The 21,630-nt window shown below is 35.2% G+C and overlaps 4 protein-coding genes across 8 annotated transcripts; 3 read left to right on the top strand and 1 right to left on the bottom strand.

The window, feature by feature from the left end:
- The first annotated feature begins 1,086 nt into the window (after positions 1-1,086).
- Positions 1,087-5,768, top strand: LOC108839075 (CSC1-like protein RXW8). The gene is made up of 12 exons (XM_056989217.1): positions 1,087-1,230; positions 1,744-2,139; positions 2,217-2,363; positions 2,478-2,541; positions 2,657-2,866; positions 3,220-3,408; positions 3,483-3,781; positions 3,946-4,222; positions 4,417-4,692; positions 4,774-5,007; positions 5,091-5,268; positions 5,344-5,768. The coding sequence occupies exons 2-12, from the start codon at positions 1,859-1,861 to the stop codon at positions 5,466-5,468; spliced, it is 2,280 nt and encodes a 759-aa protein (XP_056845197.1). The 5' UTR covers positions 1,087-1,230; positions 1,744-1,858; the 3' UTR covers positions 5,469-5,768.
- Positions 5,769-6,003: 235 nt separating this feature from the next.
- Positions 6,004-7,387, bottom strand: LOC130496776 (40S ribosomal protein S2-2-like). The gene is made up of 2 exons (XM_056989218.1): positions 6,679-7,387; positions 6,004-6,326 (listed from the first exon to the last, which is right to left on the bottom strand). The coding sequence occupies exons 1-2, from the start codon at positions 7,360-7,362 to the stop codon at positions 6,165-6,167; spliced, it is 846 nt and encodes a 281-aa protein (XP_056845198.1). The 5' UTR covers positions 7,363-7,387; the 3' UTR covers positions 6,004-6,164.
- A 482-nt stretch (positions 7,388-7,869) lies between these two features.
- LOC130496889 (uncharacterized) lies at positions 7,870-12,865 on the top strand. 2 transcript variants are annotated; one of them, XM_056989516.1, is made up of 3 exons: positions 7,870-8,287; positions 11,082-11,111; positions 11,196-12,865. In XM_056989516.1, the coding sequence occupies exons 1-3, from the start codon at positions 8,123-8,125 to the stop codon at positions 12,816-12,818; spliced, it is 1,818 nt and encodes a 605-aa protein (XP_056845496.1). In that variant the 5' UTR covers positions 7,870-8,122; the 3' UTR covers positions 12,819-12,865. The 2 variants fall into 2 exon arrangements, with proteins under 2 accessions (XP_056845496.1, XP_056845497.1); XM_056989517.1 differs by lacking the exon at positions 11,082-11,111.
- Positions 12,866-15,997: 3,132 nt separating this feature from the next.
- On the top strand, positions 15,998-20,275 carry LOC108834742 (uncharacterized). Of its 4 annotated transcripts, none has more exons than XM_056987646.1 (12): positions 15,998-16,275; positions 16,434-16,623; positions 16,703-16,777; positions 17,196-17,302; positions 17,650-17,710; positions 17,943-18,002; positions 18,077-18,151; positions 18,574-18,717; positions 18,936-18,990; positions 19,441-19,563; positions 19,854-19,975; positions 20,087-20,275. In XM_056987646.1, exons 1-12 carry the CDS (start codon positions 16,244-16,246, stop codon positions 20,111-20,113), a joined length of 1,071 nt encoding a protein of 356 aa, XP_056843626.1. In that variant the 5' UTR covers positions 15,998-16,243; the 3' UTR covers positions 20,114-20,275. The 4 variants fall into 4 exon arrangements, with proteins under 4 accessions (XP_056843626.1, XP_056843624.1, XP_056843625.1 ...); XM_056987644.1 differs by having other exon boundaries at positions 16,000-16,275; positions 17,943-18,006; positions 18,081-18,151; positions 19,749-19,975; XM_056987645.1 differs by having other exon boundaries at positions 16,001-16,275; positions 19,749-19,975; positions 20,058-20,275.
- The last annotated feature ends 1,355 nt before the right edge of the window (positions 20,276-21,630 follow it).

Below are 21,630 nucleotides of genomic sequence, written 5' to 3'. Positions count from 1 at the left end.
CTACATTTGCAGTGTAACATTAGTCAATTTATTTATTGTGATATAATCCTTTAATGAAAAATGTATTTTGAAAATGTATTTTTAATGAGAGTAAATATGATTAATTATAGGACAATTCTCTCAAATATCACTTTTTAAGTTTTTGTCACAAAATAGCATTCAAAAAATAAAATGACCAAAATAGCACTTTTTTGTTTTGAAACTTTTAATATTTATTTTTTGTTTTTAAATATTTTAACACATTCCTAAAACTCTACCCCTTAACTCTAAACCCTAAGTCTTAAATTAATTAATTAAACCAAGAGTTATAAATGCATATTTACTCTTCAATAAAACTTATTTTGATTATTTTCTTCCTTGTGATGCTATTTTTGTAGCTGTGATGCTATATTTGTGACAAAAATTTGGTTTGGTGGTATCTTGGTTTTTTCTCTTAATTATTTCAATAATGTGATAAAAATGAAATTTATCCGCACTGTTTAGACAAAAAAAAGAGACTAAAGGTGGAAATTTTTAATCAATAAAAGATTTACTGAGATTTAAATACATAATCAACAACAAAAAATAGTTATTTCTACTAATAAACAAGTTAAAGATTTCTGAGCCAGACATAACATCTCTTCGGAACGACTCAAATTCGACTACTATTTAATCTTAGAAGATTATGTTTTTTTCAGTAACTGTTAAAAGGAATATTAAATTGAAACTTTGTCATAAATTCATGCATACCACACACAGCCAAAAAAAACATATGAAAATATTCCCTCGCCTTTCCTTATTCTCCCAGTCATAAATGTTTCAACAAACATTCGAATGTTGGAAGAAAAAGCGTCACGCCATAAATACACTAATCATATAATACACACACACGTGTTCCCCATCTTAACCGCAAATAAAATCAAACGGTCAGCATAAGTTCGACCACAGAGTGGTCGCTCTCACATAGTAGCAGATCTTCATCCCTCAACCATTATAAGTGCTGACACGTGGCGTAATCGTCGCACCCGTCTCACACCGGCCACACAGGGTGGCATAATAATATTATCGTTTTTTTTTTTAATTTAAATAATTTAAAATATGTTTTCATGTTAGATATGAACTGGAACGGAACGCGAACTCCTCGCGCGATTAGAATTGCAAAGCAATTTTCTCTGCGAATTCCTAGGGTTTCTGAATCGTCTCTGTTCCTGATCTGTCTCTAGTCAAAACAAAGCTTTCTCGTTTCTCCATGTAAGTCACCGCGAAGATCTCTCTCTTTGGTATTGTATATGGAGGGAAGAATCGGTTCCTCATTGGATGTGATTCGTTTTCGTTCGTCTTCTTCTATTGGAATCAGGATATTTATGGAATTACTCGAATATATGGTTATCTTATTCAAATGGTGTTGTGTTGTTTACGCCATTTAGATAAAAACTCGATTTTTGAGTCTGGAGAAGGAAGAAAATGTGGTAGTATTATTGAATTAAGAGATTTACTTTTAATATATTTGGATCTAAGAGCATTACTTCTTCTGCAAGTTCAGTTTAGGTTCTGATTATGATTTTGAAAGTTGATGTTGTTGTTGTTGTTTATCAACGTTATATCTTCTTTATTAAATCGCAAAAGCTTATGAATTATAAAGTCCAGCAAATATGTTGCGTGATGAGTCTCTTAGCAATTGACGTTGCGATATATAACTATTGTTTTTTTTTTTTTTTTAAATCCTATGAGCTCTAAGCTTCTTGTTTTTCTGTCTTTTTACAGTTCATTTACGGATTTAATCAAGATCCTCATCTTCTATCGACTTGATACCGTTTATGAAGTTCTTCTCTGCCTGCAACTATTAGTAGTGAGGAGAGGAGGTCGAACTGAGAGCGAGATGGAGATTGCAGCTCTTTTAACATCTGCTGGAATCAACATTTCGATCTGCATTGTGCTTCTCTCACTTTATTCCGTACTCAGGAAACAGCCAGCCAATTACTGTGTCTATTTCGGAAGAAGGCTTGTCTGTGGAGGTGCTCGACGTTATGATCCCTTTTGGTATGAGAGGTTTGTGCCTTCTCCAAGTTGGCTTGTCAAAGCATGGGAAACTAGTGAAGATGAGTTGTTAGCTGCTGCTGGTCTCGACGCTGTTGTTTTCCTCAGGATGGTCATTTTCAGGTTACTCAAAACAATATATACACTACTCTCCCAACTGCTTTTTCTTACCTCTTTATTTTCTTCTTTCTTTCTTGCAGCATTCGTATCTTCTTCATCACTGCTGTTGTTTGCATTGCTTTTGTGCTTCCTGTTAATTATTATGGCCAACCCACGGTGCATAAGGAAATCCATTTGGAGTCATCCGAAGTGTTCACCATTGAAAATCTAAAAGAGGGCTCAAAGTGGTAACTGCTCACCTCTGTTTTCATTTTCTATGCGAGAGCAACTAAAGTTCAACGTTATTCTCTATACACACAAAGAATGTAAAGTGCTGATTGTTTTTTTCTTGTTATTCTCAGGCTGTGGGTTCATTGTCTTGCACTGTACATTATAACCTCAGCAGCATGTCTTCTTCTCTACTTTGTGAGGACCACTGTGGTTTATCTCATCCATACTTAAATCGTTGTGTTCGTTCACTTTGCCATTTTATCATCTTTTCACTTCACTTTCCTCCTCTTAGAAATTTGTTTTAATGTAGGACTATAGGACCATATCCAAAATGAGGCTTGGACATATCACCGGAACTGCCTCAAAGCCAAGTCAATTTACCGTTCTTATCCGTGCTATCCCATGGTCTCCTGACCAATCTTACAGCGACACACTGAGCAAATACTTCACAAATTACTATTCCTCAAGCTATATGTCCCACCAAATGGTTTACCACAATGGCATCATTCAGAGACTGCTGGTACGCATTCTCCTGGGTCCAGTCATTTGTCTTTTTCTTTTATTGTCTGTCCCACCAAATGGTTCCTCTTGATTAACCTTTTGTCAGATAGAATGTTTTTCACAAAGCTGTTCTTGCTCTTTAGTGTAAATGATCTGTAAATTTTATGCATAATTTTGGAGTATAAAAAGTTCTTCCTGAGGAATTTCTTTGTGTCCAGTTTGTAGCGCTTTCATTCATAGCTCATGATTTCTAATGCTGTGGTTGGTATCTGTCAGCATGTGTTATCAAAACAGAAGTAGTTAGAAATTTGGGTTGAATGATGTGGATGGTGTGTTCTTGTTTGACCTTTAGTGTCGCAATTTTTGTTTCAGCTTGATGCGGAGAGGATGTGTCAGAGTATAAAACATGTTGCTCCTGAAATCAATTGTAAACCGAGTTTAACTCCATGCACCTTTTGTGGAGGGCCTACAGCCACAAATTCTTTTCACAAACTCTCCAGTGAGGGTGACAGTGTGAAAGGAATGGAGCTTGGTGAGTTGAGTATGACTACACCAGAGCAAGTAAGGAATTCTTCTAACTTTCATTGATCTTAGAAGTAGCAGAGCTTACATTGAAATGTTCTGTTCATTTGCAGGAACGTCCAGCTGCTTTTGTGTTTTTCAAGACACGATACGATGCACTTGTAGTTTCAGAGGTTCTACAATCATCAAATCCTATGTTATGGGTGACAGACTTAGCCCCAGAACCTCACGATGTGTTTTGGAGGAACCTTAACATACCTTATCGACAACTTTGGATACGGAGAATAGCAACTCTCGTTGGTGCAGTTGCCTTCATGTTTGTGTTTCTTATTCCGGTGGCCTTCATTCAAGGGCTGACTCAACTAGAGCATCTGTCTCATGCATTTCCTTTTTTAAGAGGCATCTTGAAGAAGTGAGTATATATTGTTTTTTTTTGTTTTCACTCTTCTGGTCATATGATATTAAAACTGCCATTAAAAAAAGTAGATAGACCTCCGGAAAAGCATATAGAATACATGAGAATTTGATGTTCTTGATTTGTTTATTTTTCTTAAAGTTATTCAAACCATTTTGCAGGCAGTTTATAAACCAGGTCATCACAGGGTACTTACCCAGTGTGATCTTGATTCTGTTTTTCTACGCCGTTCCACCATTGATGATGTATTTTTCAACTTTGGAGGGAAGTATTTCGCGGAGTATAAGAAAGAAGAGTGCTTGCATCAAAGTCTTATATTTTACTATCTGGAATGTGTTCTTCGTAAATATTTTATCCGGGTCTGTTATCAGGCAACTGAATGTTTTTTCTAGTGTTAGAGACATACCTGAACAACTCGCAAGAGCAGTTCCGACTCAGGTGAGTTACACATATTCGTTTTAAACCATATACCAGGGAATATATATATATATATAGAGGTCAATGTATCATATTCAATTTTAGATTGAGCTTTTTTATGTGTTCTTTAGGGCTCTCCCATAGCTTTAGGGCATTGCCATGTTTCATCTTTTATGATTAATTCTGAATATGGCTTCAACCATTGACATATGCAGGCTGGCTTCTTTACGACTTATTGTTTCACATCTGGTTGGGCCAGTTTAGCTTGTGAAATAATGCAACCTATGGCTCTTATATGGAATCTTGTTGCAAAAGCTATTTCAAAGAACAAGGATGAGTCATACGAAACACTTAGGTTCCCATTCCATACAGAAGTTCCTAGGCTGCTTTTGTTTGGGCTCCTGGGTTTCACCAACTCAGTCATAGCCCCACTTATTCTGCCGTTTTTGTTGATATACTTCTTCCTTGCATATTTGATATACAAGAATCAGGTATACGTTCTCTCTCTGATATCTTTTTACATTATTAATGTCACAGTTAGCCTTACCAGAGTTGTTTCTTATATTTTGCAGATACTCAACGTGTATATCACAAAGTATGAAAGCGGTGGACAATACTGGCCTATCTTTCACAACACAACAATTTTTTCACTGATCTTGACACAGATTATAGCTTTGGGTTTTTTCGGATTAAAACTGTCAACTGTTGCTTCGGGTTTCACCATACCCTTAATCCTTCTCACTCTGCTTTTTAGTGAGTATTGCCGGCACAGATTTGGGCCCATTTTCCATAAGCATCCCGCTCAGGTTAAAGATCAGATGTACCCAGAAACCTTTTATGTTGCCACTACGGTTGGTGCTTGATAAATCAGTATGTATATTTTCTACAGGTGCTTATAGACATGGACAGAGCTGATGAAATGGCAGGAAAGATGGACGAGTTACACAAAAAGTTACATAATATGTACTCGCAAATACCATTACACACTCAGAAATCATCGAGCAAAGGTGAATGCAGTTCTCCTTTTGCGAGTCAGGAGTTACCAGATCCAGAGAAATTGAAGCCAGGTTTGCATTCAGAGTTGTTTGATCAACTTTGATTAAATAATGAGAGATTTACATTTTTTTTACCTTTTTGTACAGAGGAAGGAGATGCCATAGCCAAAGAGTTATGGGGCTATCAGGGCAGTGAGTCTGGTCAAGAACGTGAAGACAAGCCGTGTCCCAGTGCTTCTTCACCAGAGCATCTTACCCCGAAGAGGACCTAGACCGTCTGCTGAGGTGGAAGTAATTAATGATGCTAGGTGCTCGTACAATCACTTAGGCTTTTACGTCAAAGTGGCATACGCAGAAGAATTTTCTGCCCAAGGGCTCAGCTCCAAAAGGAGCCAATGGTAAATGAGAATATTCACTCACTGTAAATTGATACGGAACTCATCACTTTCTTCAGTTTGAAACTAAACCAGGGAAAGCATTAGAGCATGTACAGTCTTCTTGTTAGAAGCTAAGGATGTTATAGATACCGCAAGAAGAAATGTAAAATGTATAGGTTACTAAAATTTTTCTTGCTATTTCTCAAAAGAATGAAGAGCAAAAGAGCTCTTTGTTTGTGTTTCTGATCTTTTCCACTTAGTGCAACACGAAACCTAAATGTGCCAGTGCACAAATTTTAAATGAGATTACGTCTCAATAATCTGTCAACCACTTGGTGCACGTCAATATTCCAATTGAACAAATACCAAAACTGAAAGTTGCACAAAGACAAATTCGCTAAAAAGCCAAATTAATAAAAAAAAAAAGCTATTCATGAAAATTGTGTATTATGACAGACCAATCATAGTTATGTCGAACAAAATCTCTAGCCAAAGCAGATACGAGGGGAAAAACATTTGCAACAACCAAACCTATAATAAAACCATGTCTTAAACTGATAATACTCAAAACTCATAAAGGCGGTACAATCTTTAAGCTTGGTCTTCAACCTCGGTAATAACCTTGGCCACAGAATCAGTCTTACTAGACAAGAAATCAGTGTACTCTTGGTATGGAGATTTCTTGAATGACGTCTCTTTCCAGAACTCTGGTGTAAGGAAACCATATGTCTTCTGTAGACAATCAAATGTAGCCTGCGTGGTGGTAACAACAAACAACATCAAAACCCAATATCAATCAATAATAGTTCATCAATTTAGGCTTTTTTTTTATCAATAATTTAGGCATTTAACATGAACATTATAAAGAAGATATATTCTTTAGTATAAAAATTGTAATTGACACAGTAAGAAATACAGTAACTACAGATTCAGGTTGATCAAGAATTACAAAATTTGAATTCTTTATCATATAGTCTAAACATACAACATCGTTTCAAATGAAACCTATTATTAATCACTCAAAGATGATTAAGAAATGATTTATACTAATCAAGAACGTATTCGCTTAAATATTACTAAATCACTACTAAGAAGAGAAACAGACCTTAACAAAGTTTCCAAGGGTTTTGGTAGATCCTCTGGAGGAAGTGAAGACATCATCAATACCAGCGAACTGAAGAACCTTCTTAGGAACCCTAGCCGCCACAATACCAGCACCTCTCGGAGCTGGAACCATCCTCACAGTAACGGAACCACACTTCCCCGTAACCTTACAAGGAACAGTATGCGGCTTCCCGATCTTGTTACCCCAGTAACCTCTCCTCACCGGAATCACAGACAGCTTCGCAAGAATAATCCCACCTCTAATAGCAGTCGCAACCTCCTTCGAGCACTTCACTCCCAGCCCGACATGTCCATTACCATCTCCGACAACGACAAAGGCCTTGAACCTCGTCCTCTGACCAGCTCTCGTCTGTTTCTGGACAGGCATGATTTTCATAACCTCGTCTTTTAGCGAATGTCCGACGAGGAGGTCTATGATTTGGTACTCCTTGACGGGGAGAGAGTGGAGATAGATCTGCTCTAGCTGCTTGATTTTACCGTCTCGTACGAGACGACCGAGCTTGGTGACTGGTGTCCATTTCTCTTCTTCGGTGGGACGGCCTGCACGGCGTCCACGGCCTCTTGGACCACCTCTTCCGCCGCCGCCACGACCGCCGAATCCGCGTCCGAAACCGCCACGGTCACCGCCACGCTCGGCGCCGCGTTCTCCACCTCTTTCAGCCATTGTCGATAAAGTAGAACCTTAATCTTGGACCAAATGTGTGGAATATATATGTGTGGGCGTAAGATTAGGGTTCTCTGAAACAATTGATGGGGGTTATGGGCTAACATTTTATGTAGATTGAATTCGAGAAGCCCGTTCAACTTTAGAAACCTCTCTGGACCAGTCCATTTAGGGGTTGTATATTATTATTTTTTTTGAAACACGAGGTTGTATTGAAACTATGATTTTACAAGGTTTTGGAATTGTTTGAAATCCCTTGTTATTCGATTAAGAATTTATGTAAAACCACTACAATCACTTACATATTTCCTGTTATTCAATTAACTATTTACAAAACTTATATTAAATCTACCGTTATCGAAAGATAAACATTATTTCAAATTTTTCTTTTACAAATGTGATTTTTGAATACTTTGAATTTATTCCGATTAAAAGTATAGCTATAAAACTCCTACATCTACATGTGTTATTTGGAGAGACTTCAAAATAAAAATAAAACAACGTCTATCAAAAGATGAACAAAAAAATATATACAAAAGACAACTGAGGGCAGATTTGTCTCTCTGCAACTTCATTGGTAGGTAGATCATCTCTGAAAACTTTAATTTCAATCCAAACTCAGAAGACCACTGATCACTTCATCCATGGAGATCACCTTAAACCCCATAAAGCTTCTTCCTTTATCAATCATCACTATGTTGTTCATCATTTTCTTCCTCTGTTTTTCTTCCGTCATGGCTGGTGATAAAGATGACATAAGATGCCTACGAAAAATTCAGACCTCTCTTGCCGACCATCAGAGATTTCTCAGATCATGAAATTTCACAAACACAACTCTCGGGTTCCTCTGAAACTTCGTCGGCCCGTCTTGTTGGAGATTAGAGTTTTGTTTATGTCATTCCACCATGAGATCTATGGATGTAAGGTACATGAGCTAGCCATGCTGATTTTATTAATTTTTTTGTTTTGGATAAATATTTATCTTGTTGATATCTTTATGGGCTCTCCTTAGAAAATTAAACAATATGATGGGGCTTCTTTTACGTTTAGTTGTTTAATTAGAATTAGATAGGTACGATCAGTAACACGGAAAAGCGATACAAAACTGTTAGGATACATGCATCAATCATCTCTGTTATTTGTCAAAGTGAGTGTTCTTTTCCATTATTTTTTCTGATTGGAACGTGTAGTTTCATATTGGTTTCATTCTTTTGTTTAGTTTTCATGAGTTTGGATGATATTTGTCTTTGAAAATTGTTCTTTTTATGGTTTTGAGTGTTTTGACGATCAATATAAAACATGTTAATTCATTTTTATAGATATGGTTTTACAAAGAATATAGATTTATTCTCTTGGTTCTTAGAGCATCTCCATTGGAGTTTTTAAAAAGTTTTATGGGCTGAGTTTCTTAGGCCCGAAAATTAAAAAAAGAAAATGGTTAAACTCGGCGAGCCCGTCTCTTATGAGTGAGCCCGTATGAACCCGTCTCACACCACGTGTCTTGCTGCGATTGGAGACGCGAGTTCGCGTACACACCGAAAAAACACGGGATCGAAGAGAGAGGTTTCATTTTCTTTGTTCTCTAGAAAAACTAGGGTTTCGTGTTTCTCTGAAGCGATTTTGGCGACTCGTCCTGCGAAGCTCAAATCCGGTCATCTTCTCCGATAAATCGACGACGTAGTCTCCCTACGACGAGCTCAGGTAATCCTCGCGTAGATTCACCGGTTAAAATCGCGTAGATTCACCGGTTAAAGTTCAAATCGATTTGGGGGTTTCGTGTTAGGGTTCTAATTGGAGTCGTGGCTTTCATTTTTAAGGTTGTTAAATCATCTATAGGGTTCGATTTAGGGTTTTATTTCCAATTCGATTTAGTTTTTGATTTCGAAATCGTTTTAGAGTTCGATTTCAATTTCGATTAAGGGGCTTTCTTGTTTGGGTTCTAATTTACATATAAAATGTGCAGATGGAACCCGCAGATGAGATAAGAGACAGAAAAATGCTAAAGGAGCACATCAACATGCTACAATTCGTTGCGGATTCAGAATACGGCTACAATTAGATGAATAATCTTTGTATGAATTTTCATTGTAACAAATAAAAAATTTTATTAAATAAAAACTTTAAAAAACAAAAAATTATTTTATTCTTAAGAACTTCATATTCAGGTTCATTAATGGAACCGCAAAATAAATACAGATTCTTCACTATTCACGGTCCCACCAAAAAAATATTAAAAAATCCATGTGAACCCCAAAAGGGGTTCACTAATGGAGATGCTCTTATAATCTTATGGTGTGTTATATGACTAGATTCCTTCCAAACAATGGGAGATCCAAAAGACGTAAAGGATAAAGGTCAATATCATTCATGGTCTGAATCTGAGCACAAGTTGTTATTTAGGTTACTAGTGGATGCAATTAATCAAAGTTTTCGTGATGCCAGTGGTAAATTCAACAAACCGACAGGGGGATCCAGAATACTAACAACTCTATGAAAACAACTTGGATCTACAAAAACATGCTGTCAGTATACAAACAGGATGAAAATCTTGAAGGGTATGTACCAAGGATTTGCAGATTTTCTTTGTTGTAGTTTTTGTTTTGGGTGGGACTCTGAAACGAAAAAAATCACAGCATATGATAAAGTATAGAATGTCTATCTGCAGGTAAAAATTATAATATGAAATCCATGCTTACGTTGGTGTTGTTTACATATGACTCTTATTATAGTGATCTTTTGTCAATATACTCATCCAAATAAAAATATATGCGTGAGGATTCGTTTGAAGATTTTGAAGAGCTAAGGACTGTATTTGAACTAGATACTGCAACTGGAGAGAATGTTGTGGGTCTAGGTGATTACGTTGACGCATGATCCTATCAATTTGAAGAAAACAAGAGGAAAAATGATAATGATATTTTCCATGTGATAGATGAGGCAGAAGGAATAGGACACCCGAAAACATGTGAACATGAAGTTTTTTCTTCATCAAGAAAAAGCTCTGGAGAAAAGCTTTCCCATAGAAAGAAAGCAAGAACTGATGCATATAACTCGGAAAAGGTTTGCGAGGAGGTTACAGAAAAGATTGGTGAAGGAAGCTGAAGACAAAGCTAACAATGTTTGGGATTCTATCAAGGAAATTCCTGACTTGGATGATGATTTGCATGCGTTAAGAGGCGATGACCCTTGTTCACAGCTTAGGCATGAAATCTGGTTTGGTGAATATGTCCATAACAGATCGCTGTGGATGAATTAAAATAAATCTTCGTAAACTAAGTGGCTGAAGTTAAAACGCATCTACATGGTTGGAGTTTTAAAGATAGTTCTTCAACTTGGATTTTTTTTTTGTTCTTTAAAATTGAGTTTTTATTATTACTTTACTGAGTTTCAATGGTTTTTGTTCTGTTTTTTTCAGAATTGTTATGATTTTTGTTCTTTATTTCAGAATTGCTATGGTTTTGTTTTATTCTAGAAATAATAGACACTCATCTTTTGTTTTCTTCAGCTTTTTAAATTTACTTATATACGAACTCTGGTCTGATTATTTGATACTCATCTTTCTTACAATGGTCTAATCTTATTTTACAACATGAAAGTAGTATAATTTGTTTAACGTACTTTTGTAAACATTGTTTTGGCAGTCAAATTTGACGGCATCTGTTAGGATATGATCCCTACTGATTTATTTGACCTTATTTATTTGTCTTCTTTCTCTTTAGCTAAAGTCCACCACCGTCGCTTTATATTACGTGAGTAACTTTTCAAGGATTATTCACACCATTTCAGTTCAATTATACAGGTTCTTATGACTTTTTATTTATGTTTTTGTGCAGGGATTTCAATGGCTCATATTGTTAATGCAAATGAAGAGATACAAGTTGGGAAAAAGAGAAAAAAATATGTCAAATTTCAAGATAGACGTTGATATTCTCTTACTGGTATTTTCAATCATTGTGAAGATATGCAATATCGCTTCATGTACTCCGCAGATACAATGTCAAGTTAGAAGATCAACTACATACTTGGGAACAACATGTTCGTTATTTAAAACTCTCTCAGACCCGCATCCCAAGGCGCCGCTCCGATGGATCCCCCCAGCTCCGACCACGACGCTCTTACCTCCTCTCTCTGAATCGACTCTGCTCCTTTCCATGACCATGCCGACTACTCATCCGTCGTGCCGTCGTCCCCCTCCAGATCCGCCGCCGTTGTTCCTTGGCTTGATGCAGCACTGCTCCTCCTTGAAGATGATGGTGACAGCTCTTCCTCCTCCTTCACGGTCCAGGTCTCTTCCAGATCCGTCGACGAACAAGCACCTTCAAAGTGAAACTCTTTCTCCAGTCAAGCCACCAAAACCTCCAGACCCACCACTGCCAGGCGCTTCCGTCAGCCTCGCTACTTCTCCCAGATCTCCTCCACAAGCTACTCAAATCCTATATCTGAGGTTTAATCTTTCAATGGTGTCAAGTAAGCTCAGTAATGACGATGCTGCTCTTGTGGTCACCGGTGACACTATCTTTGTTTACTGGCGTTCTTTTCCTGTGGTATACAGGTCGCCTCCTTGTCAGCTTTCTTTTCCTGTGATATACAGGTCGTATCTCTGTCAGCTCCGGAATGGGTCTTCACACAACTGTTGTTCAAGTCTTCCATTTATCCATTCGCTTATAGACATACAGGTTCACCTTAGCTCCTTGCTCTCTGATTATCCCTATTCTTTTGAATGGGATGCAATGCTTGATGTGCTGGTGACTCGAGCTTTAGTTGGTAACGTACTGATGGACTCAGTGTCCTTTGGCTACATCTTTATGTCTCGTGGTTGTTTCTACTCTGCTATAGAGTGTTTGATGCCTATTACTTCCTGGTTTCAAATCTGTCAAACTTCCTCTGGAGTGGAGTACTTAAGGTGCTGCTCATGTGGTGCACGGTCAGAATTTAGATGGGAAGATTGCTCAAGAGATGATTTGCTCTCTGTACTGTTCAAAGGCTCAGCATCTTGGTGTCACATCGCCTTTGCTATTCCTAGTGTTGTCGAGATACGAGGACGTCTCTACAATGTGGATGCAGCTTGGGATGCCAAGTCTAGACACTGTGACATTGGAGGCATCTTATCAGGTGCGAATATCATCACCCTACCAAACCTTTGCAAGTCTCGCAATCATGTATCATCAGCACTCATGGCTGAAGCCATTGCTGTCCATCTTACGGTAACTACTGCCGTTTACTCAAACATCCGATCCCTGGCAGTTTTCTTTGATTCTCTATCACTCATCAAACTATTGAAGAATGGTGGATCTCAGCTAGAGCTTTTCGGTATCATGTTTGATATCTATCACTACTTGTTTTACTTTGATGTTGTCTTTTGTATTTTCATTTTCGGAAACTTTAATGGAGAGTCTGATCTAGTGGCAAAATCAGCTCTCTCTTTAGTTGTAACTATACCCCTAATTGGGGTGTAAACTCTTCTTAAGTAATGCATGTTTGTTTGATCAAAAAAAAAAAAAAACTACATACTTGGGCATGAGTACATACAAAACACATTGGTTGAAGATCCTGAACATTTTCGACATCTATATCATATGTATCCGGATTTGTGTCTTGAATTTATCCTCTATTATAAGAGTAAAGATGTGATTAAAAGATACAAGATATGTTTCAGTTGAAGAAATGATTGCCACCTTTTTTCATCGTTGGTCAAAATTCAAGGTATATTCAGGTTCAAGATAGATTCAAGAGGTCACGATTCTCAACAAGTACGAGTTTAATAAAATTATGAAGGTGTTAAACGCACTTGCTCCAAGTTACATGGTCAAGCCTGAAATGGCAGTGCCCCCAAAAATAAGAGACAACACACGATTCTATCCTTATTTTAAGGTACAATTAGTTATTCTCTTATGTACTTTTTAAATACAATAAAATTTTTACATGCTTTTATATTTTATTATGATTGTGCCAGAGCTATTGGTGGAACACATATTCTTTGTGATGATAAGTGGAAAAGATTCATCTAGCTACCGCAATCGAAAACGAAAACTATCACAAAATGTTTTAGCTACATGCAATTTTGATTTAGAAATTATATATATTCTTATTGAATGAGAAAGTTCAGCTCATGATGCTAAATTATTACAAGATACTTGAACAAGAAATTCTAACAGATTACAAGTTCCAGAAAGTATGTCTTATTCTTATGAATAAAACATTGATGTGTTATTTTTTGTTTTTCTCCTCAAAATTATTTTTATATGTTATACGATTTCAGGAAAATTCTATTTAGTTGATTGTGGATACGCCATTCGTCTTAACTTTCTAGTTCCATTTTGAAGTACTTGCTATCATCTTCAAGAGTTTAGGAGACAAGGCAAAGATCCTGTGAATCAAAATGAGTTTGTTCAATCATTGTCATTCATGATTGCGAAATGTGATTGAGAGAATTTTTGGCATTGTTAAGTCAAGATTACTCATGTTCAAATCTGCTCCTCCATTTTCGTATAAACACAAGCAAAGTTAGGTCTTGCATGTGCTGTTTTACATAATTATCTTCGTAAAGAATGTCGTTCATATGTGTGTTCCTGAAGAAATTGTTTTCTCTAATGGTACTCAAGAAATAGGTGAAGATGAGAACATGTATGATGATGTTCAGAATTCAAGAACAACAAAGAGTGAATGTTAATAATTGGAGAGCAAATATAACAGCAACCATGAAAACAATTTATTTTGTTTTTAGTAGTTCTCTTTTCCGTTATGTTTTTAAATTTATATTTCATGTTTTCTTGAATTTTATTTTTTGCTAAAAAATTTTGATCTATTATATTTGTTTTTATTCCAGTAGGTAGAAACTCAAATAAAAAGAAAGATCACACTACTACTATAAAGTTTTTATCAGTTACTGTGCATGATGCAACATAGAATTCCTTGGTATATCCATTTGGACCAGAACTTATCATTAGGTAGGAGTGAATTGCAGCCAGAATCTCTTCTGCTGAAACTGGTACTCCAAGACGAGCTGCCTCTTGAGCTGAGCATCGATAACTAACAAAATCCCTGAGGGCCGAGATTGAGACGTCGTCTCTTTCTTGAGATTGTGTTTGTAGAAATCTTTGAAAATGCTGCAACACTTCTCTTTTGATATATGTAAAAGCTGTAAGGATCTCTCATAATTATGTCTTAAGAATCCTAATAGCATTTCAAGAGGACCTGAACCTACACTAATCCGTGGAAGAATATCATCTTTAGGTTACTTTCTTGCAACCACCTAATACATGATTTCTGACGATATAATGGTTCTTAAAACTGCAGATGTGAAAACAATATATCTTGAAACTGCCACATACCCGTCTGATGCCACTGCAGTTGATGCAGATGTGAAAGCACTATCTCTTGAAACTGCCACATACCCGTCTGATCAATAAGGTAATCTTGAACTCTTAATTACTCCTACGATGCAAGAGTGACATTGTAGTCTCCTATCAATATCCAGGACATGTTGAGGCAGTGACTGTAGACCGCATGAGTGCTTTGCAAATCGCCCAAAGCATAAACATTAAAAATATTTATTGTGATTAATTTTTCAATCTAAATATTATACTATTAAGAGTTTAAATTTTAAATATAAGTCTAAATATTATAAATAAATAATTAAATAAAATTATTTGGGTATGTTTGTGCATACAATAAATATATAACAATCACACATTCGTTCCATAAAATTGGTAAGTATTGTTTAGATAGATGAACTGTTTTGACATTCACAATACTGTATTAGGTATTTAGATGCATCAAATAATATGTATAGTATTTAAACATTAAATCTATTTTTATAAAAATGTAAAATTTTTATACAATAATATATATTTATAAATACGAACAAATAGATAGGTAAAAAGTGATAAGATATAATTTTACAGCAAACATAAGTATGAAAAACACTAAATCATATTTTAAGTTTTAATTATCATTTTTAAACTAAACTAAATTACCGATATAGATTTACATGGAGAACAAATATAAAATCTAGTTTGTGAATAATAAGTTTGTTGCTCTATGAACGCCTTTTGGATAAAGAATTTGCCTAATGGCAAAAACGTAATTATTTATTTTTTTTTTAATAGAGATAATATAATGATATTTTAAAAAAAAATAGTAAATAATCTAGTGACGTTATAAGTATGGAAACCAAATTAGTAACTAAATAAATACAAATAAATAAATAAATAAATATTCTTTATAGTTTCAGATTATATGTTTTCAAATTCGAACTTTTAATAAAAAATTTTGAATTTTCTTTTGGAATTTTCGTTTTAAATTTTTTAAATTTATTTTTTATTTTATAAAATTGTAAATCTCAAACCTAAATTCTCACTCATTAACTCTAAATCATAAGTTTTAGATTAATTTGAAAATACATCTTTAATAAAACAGTTTGGTCATTTTGATTTTTAAAATCTATATTTATGGCAATAATTGTTTTTTTTTTGACATCGCAATAATTGTTTTTAGTGTTATCGTAAGATATTTTCTCTAGTAATAATGATGAACTATAGCTAAATTAAGATTTTCCTTTTCTAAAATAATACACTCTAATTTTTATGTAACAATAAGTTTTTCTTTTTTTATGGTGTTCAACAAAAAAAAAAATATTTTTTTTATTGACTGAAGCGAAGCAAACCGGTGGCAGTTATTGAGGCTCCTCGTTCTCCGATAGACGCAACTGGCCGCTAAATCAAAATCAGATCCACGAATCGATTAAGAGAGAGAGAGAGAGAGAGAGAGAGAGAGAGAGAGAGAGAGAGAGAGAGAGAGATTGTAGCAAAAGGGCTTATTCAATCACGAGATCGTCGCATCGTTTTCTCAACCGCGAAGAATCGGAGATTGCAGGGTAGAAATGCTCAACGACAGAGAAGAGACTCTTACTAGGTGATGATTCATACTCTCTATGCTTACTTCCACTAGTTTCGAGTGTTTATGGACACTGAAATTGAACTGAGATCAAAATGATTAATCAGATTGTGTGTGTGAATCTGGGAAAAGTTTTTCTCTATAAGTTGATTAATCTGTTGTATGGACGCACGCAGGCATGAGATACTGAGCATGGTGAAAAAGCACTCAAAGTCGTTGGGAAAGACGTCTCTTGATGAGCAAGAGGCTTCAGATGTAGAGATGGACTCTAATTTCTGGCACGGTGTGTTTGATGTCTACTTCGTTCGATGCATGGAGTCTAGGAGGCGCCAAGACGATGATCTTCTATTCTTTGTGAAAAAATTGGTATGCAGCTGAATCAAAAACTTTTTAACATTCCCGTGCTTGTTAACGTTGATGGGTGTTCTGTTACTTATTTTTCCAGAGCTGTAAATCATATGGTTTGACTGAAAATGAGGACGCACCAGCTCCTTACTTCGTGCGCAGGTGGGCACCTAAGGTAAAAAAACACTGCAGGACACAATACATATCTCTGGTTAAGTAGCTTAACTTAAAGTCTATTCAGATGAGGTCTGGTTTTGTCAATATTACAAGTTATTAGCTTGTAGGTAGTTCCCCAGAAGGTAAGGAAAAATTGATATTCTTCTGGGGCATTAACCTTTTCTTTTTCTTTATCTTTCCGGGAGAGGGAAGCGTTGTTTAAGCTACAGTACTACCTATATTTTTTGTTCTTTCATGAGCCTACATGCCAAAGCTTTTCATGATCTATCTAATTTTATCTATTTGAGAATTAGACACTTCAAAGTATCCATTATCTTTCTTGTTGCACCTTGTATATATTGTCTATAAAACATACGGTAATTGGTAATAGACTCGTTCTCCTATGGTAATAGACTTGTTCTCCCTTAATAAATCAGTTGGATGTGCTGCTTGGTGAAAGTCTGGCTGAAGTTGATTGGAGGAAATCATTTTATTTGAACATGGTTGCTCACACATCATTCACTGTTACTGTGGCGATTTGCAGGTAACCGCGTTACTTTCTGATTGTGATTATCAACATCATGTTCTGATTTCATTCGATTCTTATTTACATTAATAATTCTTGCCCTGTCATGTACTTATATTCTAGTATTACTATTACTATCCTCTTTGTCTTTTGTTCCAACCTCATGTGATTGCAATATGCATCAAGCATATCAGTGTGTAACTGATTGCTAGGTTGGATCAGAGATGCCCACTTCTTCGTTTCAGTTATAAGGCCTTGAGTCATTTTAATAACCTGTTTCTTCGGTGACACATATTCTATTTATCATATGGCGTCTCATCTTTCTGTTTTACTTCATCATGGTAACATTGAACTCATTGTTTTAGTAATGAGGCCCTTAAGAAGTACCAAGGAAGTAAAGACACAACACTCTCTTCTATATACAAGGTTAGAGATCTAAACAGCATTTGATGAAATTTCGCTGGACTCTTCTTTATATACGCTACTGTTCAAAATGTGTAACTCCAGCTTCCTTTTATCATGAGTATGTTAAGATAAGAGTAAGCAAACGGAATATGAATCCAGCATATATTATATATTTTTCTTAGCCTAAAGTTGGTTTCGTATGATGTAAGCCAATAGTGATCATATTCTCTGATCTTGCGTTCACTTCATCCAGGTTGTAAAAACTGTTTATGCATCACCTAGTCGCGTTAATTTTCATCTGGACTCAAAGAAGGCAAGTATAGTTGTTTTTCTCGTGGCAATGTTTATGCATCTGGATTTCGTATTTGATGTTTCTTGTTTACCTAGGAAGTGGAGACAACACCTGCTTACCCAGAAATTTGTTTTGCCGTAGATGATTTCGACTCAACATTTGATGCCGTGGTAACACAATTCTTTTCCCTTGCTTTGTATTGTCCTTCCAAGTACAAAATTTCCTTCTGTTCGAAAAACACTCTATAGACATGAATGGATGCTATGAAAGTGTGACATTCTGTTCGTAATGAAATGAGCTCTGGAAGATACATGTATTCTTAATTTCCATCTTAAATGGATATTAAATTCCTAGTTGGCTTTTTGATCAGAATCCTTATATTTAACTACCTTTTCAACTGCTTCTAAAATATTTTCCTCGAGTCTATTACCTGCTCTTCAATTATATTCTTCAGAGGATTGGCCAGCCTTCTTATTTAGTTTATGAGAAATAGGAGTTTGGCTTTATAGCTCCTGTTAAAAACTTTAATCACATGTTAATTTCCCATATGTTTTCCAACCTTGTTCATTGGCTTTCTCATTGATGTTTACAGGTTCTGACAGAAAAAGATCATTGCTATTGTGTACTTCTTAATTCTCATGATGGGGCAGCCTTTCCAAGTGCAGATGTAAAAACTGATAAAGATTCCAGTGGTTCTAATACAAATACAGACCCGAGAAGGGTGAAAGATCCTAAGGTCTAGTGGTTTTCTATCTAATTTTACTATTCTTAGTGGGGGTTGCCTGCCAATCATCTACCAAATTTTCCTTTGCTAGCTTATGCGAGTTTTGAAGAGGCTCATATATGCTTAATAGATCTAAGCCATGAGGATTGTAAAACATATGGACACATAAAATAGTGACTATGCAAATGAGAAAAGAAAAACCTAAACATGCTTGGTGCTTTTGGTTTCAGGTTACTCTGTTTTCTGGGTTTGTCAGCTATCAAATGGTTCGAGAAGCCTATGAAGGTCGCTTTACAGTTTCTTTTCTTGTTTAATCCATCTATAGAATATATTCCAATCGTCTAGGAAATCTTGTAGTCATTTGCCTAGGTCCTTTCAGTGCTTAGTACTATTGTTTCTTTTATATTAAGAGTGTCTGATAATTTGAAGCTTGTTCTCGAACTTGCCTCTACTATAGCACATAGAATCCATTGGTGATACTTGATGTCATGGAACCTGTTAAGACTATCCTCTCAGGAACATGCAGTTTTCATCTTCATGCTTTGCTCATTTGGGGGAATCCATTACTGACCTCTGTAGACATGAAATTTTGAGATACTAAGAGCTAAACGACCCAAAGAAAGAAATTGCTTTTTGTCTTGACTAAATATGCTGATATCGGTTTAGTCGATATGGGCCAATTGATTTTTTACGCTTTATGTTTAATTTATCGGTAATCTTTTTATTTTATTACAGGGGGGAGGAACCGGTTCGGAAGTCTTCTATCGCTGGGCCATCACTCAGGAAAAGCAGACAGACTTTATATGAAAGGCCCTGGAGGACGTGGAGAAGTTGAAGTAGCTGTCTCTGGCGTTATAGGTACTGTTCCTTTCTTATTCTTGATTGGCTGCACAAATATAGCTCTTTCGTTTAGGAATTTGAAGAGGATAGAGATGATTACAGAAACATTTTATGAATTTCAAACGCCTAAAGTCAAAGTAGCAGCATATTTAAGAAAGTAGTGGTGCTTTAAGGGATGATTGTATAGAAATTGCTTTTCTCAGATCAGAGCCAAGTAGTTTTAGGTCCTGTTTCACCAATGTCTTCGAAGAAGAGCATCGATCTCGGCTCCATTTTCCGTAAAGCCGCATCTGTTGCATCTGTGGCAGCTAAGCATGCAATAGCAGCTGCTACGGCCTCATATGATGAAGACGAGATGTTCCCTCTGAAATGCTGTTTAATGTCCATATCGTTGCCATGGGACACTATAGCTCATGATCTCTTATTCAAGGTAAACAAATGATTTTTCTTCATCTCACCGATCATTAATAATTTGAACATGAATCTTTAGATTAGATTTATCTGTTGCGCAGACTAATTTCACTAAACATGTTTGATCCAGGGATCTCCACCAGTAAACATGGAGTAATTGCACGTCAAATAGTAAAAAGAAAGTGCTGGAAACAGGAGTTGTGTGTTTTGTTCAAATGATGTTCATTGATTAAATTATGCTGTGTTGCAAGACTCTGGTTTACTACATAACAGTTTATTACCTCCAGCAATAAATGAAAGTGAAGTAAATTTGGAATTATCAAGCTTACAAAGATTCATCACTCTTCTTCATGTTCTAGGTTCTAAAATTCACTCACTTGAGCTTCTCCATTACAAATATCTCAATGTTTTTGCAATAAAAAAAAAGTTAAAAGAATGACAACAGTGTTGTGGATTCGTCTAAAAATAAATTATTACATCAAACAAAATTTTTAAAATATATGTTGAAGAATGTATTTTTAGTTTGAAAGTAAATGAAAAGTAATAAGTAATTAATACGGAGAGAGCTACATCTTCGCGAAACTGTTCATGAACAGCTTCTCGTAAATTATATGTTCATAACTAATAGAAATAGATATTAGTTATGATGATGTAATCAATAATTTGACGGAAAAAAAAAATTCATCTATATACTATTCATAATTCTAACTAGATATTCATCCGCACAATCGTGCAGGTGTTATTTTTATGCTTTATGTTTGATAATTATGGTTCGTTTTAATTAATTTTTGTAAACTATATTTGTTGACAACATGTGTCATTGTTGTTTAAAAACTAAAGTTGTATGTTAGATAAGTCATTTTTATTTGATATTTATTATTTATATACTTAATATTTTTCAAGCATATTTGTTTCTAAAACATACAATTTCTATGGTTTGTATATATTATGTATATATATATATATATGTATATGCATTGGTAAAAAACAAAGTTTCATAGTTTGGTTTTGATATGATTTCATTTATATATTTTTGTAATTTATTTTATATTTAATTTAGTTATAACACCTCTAATACTTGATTGATTAAAATCAGAAATCATAAAGAGAGAATACTATGAAAATGGTATTTTAGACAATTTCTCTATATTTAAATCATATGGTAAATATTAAGGGTGCTAAAATAGAAGAGTCTATCTATTAAATGATATTTGGCCAGATTTAATTAGTCTTTTAGTTTAATTAGCTGATCCATAAAAGATCAAATGCGTTTGCTTACTTTAAAAAATGAGTCCAATATGACTTTTAAGATTTACAATATGTTATATTGAAAAGAAAAGTTATCAATTAATTTTTTTCAGTTGATAAACATACCAGACTCTATTGAATTTTTAATACTAATTAGTTTAACAAATAGTGTTAGCAAATGATGGTGGAGAGTTTAATACGTATGATCTTATTAAAGATAAAAGAACTGGAGCTTGATTCGTGCGATCGCACGAGTATTAATTTTCAGTTTTAGTTTTTCTATTTATTTATACTAAATAGTATATTTGTAATATTTAATCTTTTTTATATTGACTAAGCTAGAGGTGGTATCTGGATATCCACTCGAATTCGGTTAAAATCTATTCGGGTTTGAGATTTTCGAGTTTAAAGATTTCTAGCTCTATT

Source organism: Raphanus sativus, chromosome 6, assembly GCF_000801105.2.
Source record: "Raphanus sativus cultivar WK10039 chromosome 6, ASM80110v3, whole genome shotgun sequence".
Lineage (NCBI taxonomy): Eukaryota > Viridiplantae > Streptophyta > Magnoliopsida > Brassicales > Brassicaceae > Raphanus > Raphanus sativus.
The sequence above is the reverse complement of the archived record's forward strand: the minus strand, read 5'-3'. Positions and strand labels throughout refer to the sequence as shown.

What these genes read in the sequence shown, in the direction of transcription:
- LOC108839075 (XM_056989217.1), top strand. Translation starts at nt 1,859, where the DNA reads ATGGAGATTGCAGCTCTTTTAACATCTGCTGGAATCAACATTTCGATC. An exon ending in CATGTCTTCTTCTCTACTTT is followed by an intron (nt 2,542 to 2,656) that starts GTGAGGACCACT and finishes GTTTTAATGTAG; the next exon opens with GACTATAGGACCATATCCAA. An exon ending in GTATGACTACACCAGAGCAA is followed by an intron (nt 3,409 to 3,482) that starts GTAAGGAATTCT and finishes GTTCATTTGCAG; the next exon opens with GAACGTCCAGCTGCTTTTGT.
- LOC130496776 (XM_056989218.1), bottom strand. Translation starts at nt 7,362, where the DNA reads ATGGCTGAAAGAGGTGGAGAACGCGGCGCCGAGCGTGGCGGTGACCGT. An exon ending in CCCTTGGAAACTTTGTTAAG is followed by an intron (nt 6,327 to 6,678) that starts GTCTGTTTCTCT and finishes ACCACCACGCAG; the next exon opens with GCTACATTTGATTGTCTACA.
- LOC130496889 (XM_056989516.1), top strand. Translation starts at nt 8,123, where the DNA reads ATGCCTACGAAAAATTCAGACCTCTCTTGCCGACCATCAGAGATTTCT. An exon ending in ATGAGATCTATGGATGTAAG is followed by an intron (nt 8,288 to 11,081) that starts GTACATGAGCTA and finishes CTTTCTCTTTAG; the next exon opens with CTAAAGTCCACCACCGTCGC. An exon ending in CCACCGTCGCTTTATATTAC is followed by an intron (nt 11,112 to 11,195) that starts GTGAGTAACTTT and finishes GTTTTTGTGCAG; the next exon opens with GGATTTCAATGGCTCATATT.
- LOC108834742 (XM_056987644.1), top strand. Translation starts at nt 16,244, where the DNA reads ATGCTCAACGACAGAGAAGAGACTCTTACTAG. An exon ending in CACTCTCTTCTATATACAAG is followed by an intron (nt 17,711 to 17,942) that starts GTTAGAGATCTA and finishes CACTTCATCCAG; the next exon opens with GTTGTAAAAACTGTTTATGC. An exon ending in TCTGGACTCAAAGAAGGCAA is followed by an intron (nt 18,007 to 18,080) that starts GTATAGTTGTTT and finishes TTACCTAGGAAG; the next exon opens with TGGAGACAACACCTGCTTAC.